The sequence below is a fragment of the Osmia bicornis genome, chromosome 15 (assembly GCF_907164935.1).
Source record: "Osmia bicornis bicornis chromosome 15, iOsmBic2.1, whole genome shotgun sequence".
Classification (NCBI taxonomy): domain Eukaryota; kingdom Metazoa; phylum Arthropoda; class Insecta; order Hymenoptera; family Megachilidae; genus Osmia; species Osmia bicornis.
In genome coordinates this window covers 8,352,877-8,365,554 of record NC_060230.1, presented here as the reverse complement: position 1 = coordinate 8,365,554, position 12,678 = coordinate 8,352,877, and the positions used below count along the sequence as shown (strand labels likewise).

The window sequence follows — 12,678 nt, the reverse complement described above, 5'->3', positions numbered from 1 at the left end:
ATAAATCCGAAGTTTGGTTGTCCTGGGGAGATGGGGCCTTTCGGTAGTATACCCGCGATTACGCAGCCCCACTACCTCAAAGTCTGATTTTCAGGCCGAATGCAAGTATATTTCATAGAGAGTATTCGAAAAGTTTTGGACCTTCCTATTATCTCGAAAAGAACGCACTTTTGCGCAAAATGACTAACCTAACCCTAACCCTAAGAACGGTTTATTTGCCAGTTCTGAAAATGGTCTCATTCGATTTCTCGTCCCTCAATTACTATAAATCCGAAGTTTTGATGTCCTGGGGTGATGGGGCCTTTCGGAAGTATACTCTGTGAAGCTATACTTGGAACTATTTCACTACACACCGGGCTAGATCTCCGCGTTCAATTATACGAACGCGTATGTACTCGTTCATAGACAATCGCAGTGGTGCGTGGTACGAGACGAGACGTGGTATGCGTTGCGTACCGAGATTACGCACACTCGTCTATTCATCATCTTGCTCGTACGTGGCCGTACCACGAACTGATAGTCACGTGCATGTACGAGAACCCGTGATATTCGTTACGAGCCATCACTCTCTAACACGTGGTACCTATGCAAAAATTAACCGTGGGCAGAATGACGATTTTTTTTTTTGCACTGTCGTAATAACTTCCTGGCTCTGTTTCTTCCGTATCTTTTTCTCTGCTCACGTTACCGATGGTTTGTCTCGGTTGAAATTAAACAAAATAATCTGATGTTCGGATTAGTCACGAGTTGGCAAATAAAATCTTACTGTTAGCGATCCGATTAGCCATACTTTTCAGGGAGCGATTTAAAACGTATAAACGTTTGTTTGGCGAGGAATGCGTTAACTTGATCAGCAAACAGAGAAACGAGCAAATTGTATCGTAAATTCGTACGCAGACATGGATAAACAAAAGTATTTATAGACACTTCCATTTAGAGGAAAAGTTTTATATATTTTAGATACGTTTTGTTTGTTCAAGAAAATATTTACGACTATGATACGGTATCGATGATAAAGTTCGGTTGATAATTTCTTTAAATAAGGGAGAAATTGCTTCCGTGATATAAAATCTTCTTGTTGATTGATCGTGACGTTTTTCAAATTTGATAATACACCATTTTAAGCGTTGACGAGATAACTTATCTGCTTGAAAATTGCCGAGAACCAGTTATGTATACCGGTTTCAACATGTTAATTGCACGGTGATAAAAATCTTACGAAAACCTGCAATTAGTATGTTATTGTTTTCCGATGAATCATCAAAATGAATTACCACTGCAACTGCAAACAGGTATCCACTTTACACCGAGTCTTACAGCTATAAGACAATGTCATGTTAGAGGACCTCTAGGGACCTCTAGATTCAGCCTAGGGATCTCTAGGATCTCTAATTATAAGACAAAATTGAAAGTTTCCTAAGGCACACTATATGTATTTGCAACGTATTCCCTTTTTCCTTATTTCCAATATTTCCTAGATACCTGGAGCTACCGGTAGACGAAAAACCCTAGGGACCATTCGGGATCCAAAACCTTAAATTTGAAACTTCTCAATGTGTTGAGAAGTACCTCTCTAGTACAAAGTGATAAAAAATAATCCCCTAAACACCTCTAACTTCAAGGAGGCTGAAAATCTAGAGATTCCTAGAAATCTTCCTACACCAGCGACTCCCTGACCAATAATTAAGGCTGTGTTTCCGAATGGCCCCACTCAGGTTCGGTATATAACCTAAATTGACTACAAGAAACCGATTAAAGTTGGTTTCAGAGCTGGATGTCTTACTGTTTTAGAGATACCGTGGTAAGGTTAGGTTAGATTAGGTTCTGTGTATGCGCAGTATCGAATAGCGCATACGTAGTCCCAAAATTGTACAAAAATTTCTTACCACGTTATCTCATCCAGTTCTGAAACCAATATTAATCGGTTTCTGGTTGTCAACTAAGGTTACATACCGAACCTGAGTTCTCAATTTTGATACTTTGATTCAGAAACTTATCCATAATTAATCCTTCAACTGCATCCTCTTAAAATTTCAACCCTTCCTTATGGTAAATCACATAAAAAACAGATCACAGAGAACGGTGGTCGAGGATTCGAATCATCCTCTCTGTTTGTAAACAAAGCGAGTCACGCGAGGACGAAGGAAACGGCCTCGCGAGTAGGTCTAAAAGTATCTCCGCGTACTCTGGCATCCTCACGATGAATGACTCCGGCTTCACTGGTTCTTTCTGGTTCGAGTATACCAACCAACCATTCACCGAACAGACGACGAGGAGGTCCGCACCGGTTTAAACCGGTACATCTGCTACCTCATCGCCGGCGGCTCGATTAGCGCCAAGCAATTATTGAATACCCGGCCGTTCGACGATAAGGTTCGTTTCTCTCTTTTATGTTCACGACTTCCTCAATCGGGATACCGATTTCACGCGGACACTGCCGGGTCTCTTACGTCTCTCGAATAAATTCATATTTCCGTGTCCCGCGGATGTATCAACGGTGCTGCGATTGTCGTCAAGAAATGCGAACCGACGTGTCGAGGACGTACAAGTGCATACGAGAATCAGCCGACGAGACTACGGCCGGATTGCTTGCGAGATGAAGCGGTGCTGGCATTGCGGTGAGGTGTTTCTTATCACCTTCGACACTGTTTCAATCCATCTTATAACTCGCCAATTAACCCATTCGAGACGACGATTTTCTTCGAACACGGTCCCCAGCAGCTTGAGAATTTTTCTGTAAGACTGAACTATTATTACGCGTCGTCAGATCATTTTTAGATTTTTTGGTACACAGTAAAACCAATGCCAAATTTTCTTTTCCTGTACTTTACAGATTTCATTAGTTCCAGAAAAATCTTATTTCGACGACTAGTTTACTCAGAATAACTGATAATTGCAATCGGTCTCGAATGGATTAAACCACACCAGTTTTCAAATATTTTTCTTCAAAGTCACTCTATTCCAATTCACTGAAACTTTCCTATCTGTTCAATTTAATTGCCAATTATTTGTAATAATTTCTGCAATTCTCGAAGTAACATTTTTCAAGGAAAATCATGAATAATTATCACGATAATTGTCCCCGATCGTAAGAAGTAATTTAAACAGCTCGTGTATCGTTATTACAATTCAGGTTAACGAGATGCGATACGTATACATCCGTTAATAAGGCAGCAAATCACGATGAAGAAAAAGCACGAACCTACTCGTTCACGGCTGCGCCCTTTGGCTAGTTTTAAAAAAAGATTCTCATGCGGGGAAAATTTAAATCGAGGGTAACGTTACGCTGCCACGCAACAACGTACGGGAAATTTATGCGATCGCCTACAACAAATCATTCTAACGATAAATTTTATTCAGAGTTTCTCGTCGCGTCTCGGCGCGCTTTCGTCGGGAATCCATTTCACGGTCAGCTTGTCACAGATTTTCCTGACTTCTCGAGCGAGAATCAGAAACGATCTACACCCACCGATATTATCTCCGTTCGGTTTATTTTTAATATCACCCGACAATGGAAATACACGTTTTATCTAATCAAGTGGATTAATGTTTTCTCGCTTGAACGAGGAAAAAGGTTAAATGATTAAGAATGTTTGCTTTAATAAAAATTCTCATCAAATATTTTGACAAGTTAAATTCGATGGAAATTCCCGTCGTGCGAAGATCTGATTATTGATAAGATTTTGCCGCGTATATTCTGCGCCTATTTCGACTTCGAAATTTCATTAAAAAATCTAGACCACGATTTTCATCCAGGACCCGAAAAATTCTATATACCACTCTGGGTGTAATAGTTAACACTAGAACTATCGACGTTTGATACACGCTTGTTTTTAAGTTGAAAATAATATAGAAAAGTCAATAGATGAAGGATGAAACTGTTACGAACAAAAATTTTGCAAATTTTCTATTTTTTTCAAATCGACCGGAGCATTCTAGAAACTCCCTAATCGAACGCAGAAACGGTCTTTAATGTTTTTAAGATAATTTATCTTTTGGAAACATAACTCAGATTGTTGTTATAATAAATTCCTTCCTTGAAATCAACGTGGTCCCACGCTACGGATATTACAGATCAGTTTCATTTCTAAATACATATCACCAGATGTAAACCCGAAACATCATTCGTGTGATCCGATAATGCAGAGCTTATCGCCCTCGCGAAGATGATCAAAATTCTTCATACATATATTAAAATAATTCAAAATTCTCTATTAATTCATTAAATTCTGTAATATTGTATTTCTTCCACGCTAGTCAGTTCAAGATGCGAATTCAAAATTTAATTTATCATTCGTTTAGATTTAGTAATTTGTGTTAATTTTGAAAAATACATTTTTCTTTTCATGATGTTGCGATCGAAATGAATTGTACTGTAACGAATATCGGAATTTTGATTATAACAGGAAGAATAATGGAACATACTCGAATTAAACGGAGAGAGAAACGCACATATCTTTACTGCACCACCGATTAGCGAATCCCGGCTCCTCACGCACCAACCTCGCAGCCTAATTCGTTAGGTGCACAACAACGCAATGTAAACAATTTCGGACTAGGCCCACTCTGGTCTTCTCCGAGAGGTCCAAATTGCGACACTCTTCGACGTACAGTGGGTGATCAAATTAGTATGAACAGCTGGTAAACTTACATATTTTATGTTTCCGATGCTATTATGTGTTCCATAAAAGTGAAGTATACCCTTTCCAGCAAAAACCGTAACAGCCTGCCTAGCTAATAAAAAAATTCAAGTTTTAACGTGATGTGGAAATTCACCAGATATAAACCCAATAGAAAATCTATGGGAATTATTATAGCGTCGCATTGCATCAGAGACAATAACTAACAAGCAACAACTGATTGACAAAATTATATTCGTATGGCATCACGACCCAGAAATGCTGGAAAATTGCCGAAAAAATCTGGAAAGCATGCCGAGACGTATTCAAGCAATTATCTATAGATGCCAAGGGCGGAGTGACCAAATATGTATTAACCCTTTGCACTCGAGGGCTCCGGAGCGGAGCCATTTAAAATTTGTCTTCAAACTCGAGGGCTCCGCTACAGAGACAATGCAAATAAGTCCTGTTATTCAGCAGTAGAGTGTATCAGATTCGAGTTTATCTGTTTTTTTATATTTTGAATAATAATAATAATAATAATAACATACAACGATGACTTTTCTTTTAATGCGTATATCATTAACTTACATGTAAATATGATCTTTTCACTAAAATTGCTTCGAGTTGCTGGTAATATGAATGAAAAAAAACTTCGATTGCAAAGGGTTAACATTATATGTATGTGTTTTAAATTATAAAAGTTGTAAAATATAGCAATATAATAATAATAAAAATATAACAGTAAGTTTTGCAATAAAAAGGGATACCATTTTAAGTGTATCTTCAATTCCATTCCCAATCAAACTTCAAATAAGTGGTAATTTCGAACTGTTCATAATACTATGATAACACACTGTACAATCGCGAGGTGCGTGTTGGTGGGTCCGTGGAGTGGTTTAGAGACGAGTTTTGTTCTTAATTTGTTCCAGTGACAAATAGGGCAAAAGACTCTATCTTCACGTATAAAAATCTTTAATTCAATTAATTTTTATTATTTTGTTTTATTATTTTTCAATTTTATTTCTTTCGTTTCTTTTATTTATTTACGTAGTTTTAGTTTAACAGATTTTGCAATAGTTCGGGTTTTCAAAATTCCAATCAGAGCAATAGCTGATGGTGTGTTTCTCTCTCCCCAGGAACGAGGCATTTAGATCATCATTATACGATTTCCGACCCATTTTTAAAGTTTATATGTATACATATATTTTTGATGAGTTATTTTCCTTTACTCTTCCAGTTATACTTATGAATATATTAACAAGTAATTTCCAGTAGTCAGTAATTGACTGTGGAATTTCCTTATCTGGAAATTCCTATATTTTATCTTTCCAATAATCGTTTTCTTTTGTAACCAATAATTGTGTGTCTCAACCTTTATTATTCATGAGCTAAATTTGTATTCACATTTGTTCGAAATTTATTATTGTATACCACATTTCATTAATTACCTTTTATAATATACTATTTTTCGTTTATCTTAATCAATTTTCATTTTCTTACGTTTGTGTTAGTCTCATTTATCATTCCTGTAATATTTGCGAACTGATGAAAGGGCCCGTATAGGGCTAGCGTATCTCCGAACTCAACATTTTTAGACCCAATAGCAATAGAAATTGTTAGGGTAAAGGGTCTAGCCGTATAAGCATAGTGAATCAATTTCGGTTGATATTTATACCACATAATGCTTTTTGCTTAAACAACAATTGTGTGCAATTTCAACCCCCTATCCCCTCTGATAAGAGAGATATGAGGGTGAAACCCCAAAACTTTACTATTTTTTTTCTCGGAAACTATTTAAGATATTTGAACACATTAAAGCGCAAATAGTAGGTATTCATTAGCTGTATTTCATTTTTTTTTTTTTTTCAAAATCACTATGATGTACCAATCCGACACTCTTGAAACTTTTACAGATAATAGTTAAATAGTAAAGGATTATTCTTAATTTTTTCGGTGGGTGTCACTCAAGGGATTGTTTATAAAAATCACTTTCAAAAATTTATTTATTAATTTTCAACCTTTAATCAGATAAAAATTTTGAAAAAAAAGTATGAAATACAGTTAGTGAATACCTATTATTTGCACTTTAATGTGTTCAAATATCTTAAATAGTTTCCGAGAAAAAAAATACTAAACTTTTGGGGTTTTACCCTAATATCTCCCTTATCAGAGGGAGTAGGGGGTTGAAATTGCACACAATTGTTGTTTAGGCAAAAAGCATTATGTGGTATAAATATCAACCGAAATTGTTGCTGGGGCCGATTCACTATGCTTATACGGCTAGACCCTTTTCTACGGGAGGTAACCACATTGCTCAACTACCACACTATCACATTCCATACTCTTGCACTCGTACAACAGCAATACATACTCGTTACACTTACACACAGGAGCGTTCCGAGCACACGTGTGCTTTTGTTTGCTTATGTTTTGTAACAAAACATAATTCAATATATGTATACATCGATTCTTTATCTCGACAGTAACCAATATACATTTCAAGAAAAATACCTCGATAAAATTTATAATTTTGTCGCAATCTTATAATTGCGCTCGAGGTGAGTAATAAGAAAACTCTCTTATTTCAATCACCATGTTTTTATTTTACAGAATCTTCGCGTTCGCACTATTACATTCCTCTGCCGCTTTCGCCCTTTGCACTCATACATGCATACTTTCATCTCACTCACTCTCCTTTCGCTTCTCTTTCGAACACCTTTCAACCAATCACCCATACCTTACACCTGTCGCATTCCATTTCCATACAATTTAAAATAAGAAATCTGAAACCAGTCATTTTGACTGGCTTGGTAGTTCTAGTGTTAATAGAAGCGCCGAGTGAGAATTTAAATTAAGCATTTTCTAAAGCACGATGCAATACTGCCAAAATAGATATGCACAGACTAGAGAATCTTCATTTCTGGCAATATATCAAAAATTCAAGCGACAAGCGCTGTGAAAGGTGCACGGAACCATGAAGAATTCAAGAAACCTTCGAGGAGAAAGATTCGTGCCTAGTCTGACCACTTTGGTCGAATCTACTTAACGTTTCTTCTATTCTTTGTGTAACTGGTAGTTGACTTTCTCGGTTAGTAAATTTTAAAGGTAATTCAAATTTCATTGTGTATCTGTGCAGTGGAAATAGACGTAATACCTAGGCTATACTATTCCGTTTTCAAAACTAACCAATTTCCTTTACCATCTTAAGGGGCTACACCAGTGCGACCGCTCAAAAATTAGGTGATTTTCGGGAATTTTTTTTAAAAAGAAATATTACATCCAATGTTTCTAAACTTCAGGGATGTATTTAGTTACAAATCATATATCTATAATAATTTCTTGGTACAAAAATAATACAAAACAAGCGACTTATGCGCTATCTCCCAGGGCTCCAAAAAAAATGTAGCTCCACTGCTGTAGTGATTGCCATCGCCTAAGTGCATAAAATGAAAAATAATAAAAACGCTGTTAAACTGGAAGGTATTCTCCGTACCATGAACTAGGATTTTTGAAAAATATCAAAATCTGACAAAATGGCGAAGTTTTGAAGGAAAGTTTGCAATTTAGCCTAAAAAAATAGTAGTTTTTTTAATGCCAAATTGACATTTTTCATCCAATCAAAAAAATCCTTGTTCATGGTATGATAAAACATGTACTGAACGCGCTGAAAAAAATTTCGAGTCGATGCAATAATTTGTATTCGAGTTAAAGCTGCAGCAAATTTGAGAAAAACGCTACCCATCGGCGCACAGTGGAGTATTTGCCTCTCAAACGCGGTAAAAACTACTTAAAAATTTTCTCAATCTTCAAACTGTCATAAATTTGCTAAATTTCATCCAAATTTGATGAAACAAATACTATTTTAAAGCTTGCACTTTCTATTTTTTAATAAGTCTAACGTTATCGCATTAGGATGTTTTTTTAACAAAGTTATTTTCTAAGTTATTTTTTAAAAAATTATAAAATTAATTATCGAGATTGAAAAAATTATTTTGTAATAGCCCAATCCTTTCTGAATAAAACAAGAAAAAATCTAGCTCAATCGAACAAACAGTTTCTGAGATAAAAATTCGTAAGTGAAGCCGGTTTTCGTCAAAATGGGTACAAATTGCAAACTCCGAAGGTCTGTAATTACTAAATAAATTCGAAATCGGCAAAATGATGACTTAAACCCCTTCTAATTTCACATGGACTACAACATATTTCATTTAGAACAAAATCGCCGATGGTGATGTCAAAAAGTGATCGATTTGGCGTTGAGACCGATGACTCAACATCAGTGTTAATAATAGTAAAAATCATTGTAGATACCTGAGTAGCAGCTAGTAGCCGTTAATTTTTTTTTATTTTAAAGGTAAGATTTTGCCCTTTCAAATGATACTAAATAGAACACGGGATTCCACGGGACTTTTTTTAAAATAAACAATAAAGATGGAAAATATTCAATACGGTATAATTCCAAAAATATTATAGATAATAAAATGAAACTTGGTACAATTAAAATACATATCTGGCACGTTTAAACCCATCATAAATTAATTAAATTGAGTGAGAATTAAAAGCATAAATAATAGTTGTAGTTTTTAAGAATTTCGGAGTTGCCTTCTTTAAACCTCTGTACCCACGTTGAAAATTAATAAATGTGAAAAACAAGTATACTATTGTGGGCAAAATATTCAATTAACTATTTTCATAGTACTTTTTGACTTTAGAGATAGTTTTCTAACAATGACTTTTTACCGCGTTTGAGAGGCAAATACCCCACTGTGCGGCGGTAAGCGCGTTTCTGACATGCCAGCAGTTACTCTTTAGAACGCTGCCATTCATAAACTATTTGAGATTCGACCTTAAAATTTTAATATGATATTCTATAGAGTACAGACTTTCAAAATATGCAAAAAAAAATTGATTTTTCGAAAGTGTTACACTGGTATAGCCCCTTAAGTGTCTATGTACTCAAGCCTCAGGTCGGGTCAGGTCGGATAATGGTCAGGAGACCATTATTAATTTAGAATTAATTTAGAATTTAGAGGAAATAGCGACAAGAACTAAAGCGACCGTACCAGAAGCTGAGGCGCTCGCGTACTCGCGCCGACAATGCCAAAGTTCCGCTTCGACTAATCATTCAAGAACAATGAACGGCGCCCCGAGCTTCCTAACCAGTTCGAACCGGAAAACCGGCGACTGGCGGTCTCGAACGAACAGATATCGTCGACCAGTTATTGGATAGTCCTCTATCGACAAGCTCTCCTTCTTCTTTCTTCGTCATTTCAATAGCGAGTTCGCGTAACATCCCGATGACACGAGAAACACGTCCGCTGCAGGTTGATCGACCTCACCTTGCACTTCGACGATAGCAACGGAGATCACGAGAGCTTCCGATCTCCGTTTCCAACCGTGAAATCGTCATTTTACGATCCTCCTTTTCATTTACGATCTTGTTCCTCGGCAGATTTCGTTTCTGGTTAAACGGAAACGGGTTAGCTTTAACGGAGTTCGATATTAACGATTGAAACGACGTGATTTCAAATTTTATTTTCAATTTTCACAAAGACAATTTTTCTCCGCTTTCAGCAGTCGCACAGTGTTCTATTTTCCCGAAAATGTGGAAAAAATTAATAAAGTTTGCAATTCATCAAATCAAATTAATGTTATTGGCAAACGACTTATCAGTACATGATTTCTTATTAATTTTAATGTTCCACTGGCAACCCTTTCGAAGTTATTCCAATTCAAACTTGATCATCATGATTTAAAAAGTTATTTTGAAACTAATATACAAATTATCATGTTTGTCTATCAAAGCAATAATGTAGTATTGTATGAACTATGGTTTGCTTAAAATTAAACCACTTCCACAGCTTTTATAAACAACAAAAATTAAAATACATATTTTTTACACATCCTTAGTCAGAAAGTTAGCTATCAATCGAAATCAAGTATTGATTTCTTTTGTTAAATGGAGCTTAGAGATTACTGAAGAAGTTCTGATTAAAATTAGATGCGGCTTTTTGGGGTTTCCAAGGTTATCGCTATTTATTTACAGAATGATCCGCTGCACAACTGTAATTAAACATGCAATATTTAACGTTACAATCTTACCCTGCTCACTTCTTAAAATTATTTTATTATAGGTAATCAATTCACATAATTTGTATTACTGTAAAAATCCTGATTAAATTTCCAGATTAAACGATTTCCTACTACTAAAATCGCACCAAATCTGTTACTTTTATTGATAACAATACTTTTATTATTGAGTTCCAAAAACAATCATATTCTAAATCAGCTGGCAGGATTGTGTACGTTTAGCGTGAAAGCTACTTTTTGTCCTACTAAAGAAAAAAATGACCTCACAATCAGATTCTGCGTATCATAAAACCCCTAATACTGGCTGCTTGTAACGTATAACGTATAATTAAGAAAAATATTAATGTTGTCCACGTTTTCGGGAAAATAGACGAGCGTCGCGTCGGTTCGCGTGGAAAGTGCGCTCTTGATCGCGAAGCCCGCTGGCAGAAATCAGCCGCAACGATGGCGTCAACGGAATCATTGAAACCGGCGAGAGGCAGCTGGAGCTGGAAGCTTTTCAGAAATCACGGGCTTAAGGGAAACTGGTCGGGACAGGAGTCAGAGATTAAAAGCGGTGTAGCGAGTCGGAGAGCAGAGAGGGCAAAAGCGAGGAGGAAACACTCCGGGATTCAATTCGTCGTTATTTAAATGGGGTCGCGTACGATTGAGCTCGTTTAAATGTGCACACGATGCACTCGCGGACCAACTGTTCACGTGTCTCACGCTCGACGCCTCTCCTCTGCACACCTCTGACTCCTCCGAGAAAGAAGCAAATGAAATTTTTCACTTCCGTTCATCCAGCGAATATATTTATTTTAAATAAATGTATCTACTTTTGGCTATTCTGAGAGTAATCACTCGCTGTCTGATTATTGGGGGTGTGTTGGGGATAGTGATGGGCGATATAGTATCGATATTTGGAATATCGATAATATATGAATATTGAAATTTTGATACAATATATATGCAGTAAGGAGAAAATTTGATAGAAAAATATTTTGTAGCAATAAGTTTCAATTATATGTTTATTTATATGTATATATGTGCCCATAATTATGAAAATGGTCTAATAAGGAGAACTACCCAAGTGTTACACTCACTTATTGATGAAACTTTGCCAGCTTGTAGAGCTCGTCGAGCTGAACACGCCTGTACCCCGTTTTGTGGGCAGACGACTAATTGTTTAAAAGATATTAATAATTAAAGTTAGTTACTACTTACATTGAGATGTATGACAGACTCACACATACAACTCGCAATCTAGAGATCCACGGTTCAAATCCTTGATTCCCAACATTTTTTTTGTTATTTTTAATGATAATTTGTCTCTTTTTGAATAACTATTACATAAAAATTATCATAAAAAAAAAAAATTTTTTTTTGGGAACCAAGGATTTGAACCGAGGACCTTCAAATTGCAAGTCACCGATCGGTTCCATGGTTAAAAACATAACTCGTAATCTAAAGGTCCTCGGTTCAAATCCTGAGCTCCTGGTTTTTTTTTTTTAAATGATAATTTTTAGATAATAGTTATTCAAAAAGAGACAAATATCATTTAAAAAAAAAAAATGTTGGGAATCAAGGATTTGAACCGTGGATCTCTAGATTGCGAGTTGTATGTGTGAGTTTGTTATACCTCCGAATGTAAGGAATAACTAACTGTAATTGTTAATATCTTTTAAACAATTAGCCGTCTGCCCTCAAAATGGGGTATAGGCGCGTTCAGCTCGACGCGTTCTACAAGCTGGCAAAGTTTCATTAATAAGTGAGTGTAACACTTGGGTAGTTCCCCTTGTAAGTCATATATTTCTTGTTTCGAGATATTTGTGCCCATAATTATGAAAGTGGTCTAAGTCACATATTTCTTGTTTCGAGATATTTAATGAATCGCATTTGAATAAATTAAAAAATATTTTTACATTATGCGACATTTTAATTTATAATTTTATTAGTCCTGATGAATGGAAATTTATTATAGATATGA

At 35.9% G+C, this 12,678-nt stretch overlaps 2 protein-coding genes across 13 annotated transcripts in view; one reads left to right on the top strand and one right to left on the bottom strand.

The window, feature by feature from the left end:
- LOC114876503 overlaps window positions 1–12,678 on the top strand; it is a 38,497-nt gene that overhangs the window by 1,467 nt on the left and 24,352 nt on the right. For 3 of the 9 annotated variants that reach the window (XR_003789390.2, XR_003789395.2, XR_003789396.2), the window contains exon 1: window positions 2,275–2,618. The exons of 1 other annotated variant lie outside the window; for it this stretch is intronic. Coding sequence is in view for 1 of the 8 variants with exons in the window: in XM_046288824.1 (XP_046144780.1) it covers window positions 2,597–2,623 (27 nt within the window). In the remaining 7 variants the exon portion in view is untranslated. 5 more of the 9 variants (XR_003789392.2, XR_003789391.2, XR_003789394.2 and 2 more) reach the window with 5 other exon arrangements.
- LOC114876493 (sodium/potassium-transporting ATPase subunit alpha) overlaps window positions 1–12,678 on the bottom strand; it is a 78,705-nt gene that overhangs the window by 43,637 nt on the left and 22,390 nt on the right. The gene's annotated exons all lie outside the window — the stretch shown is intronic.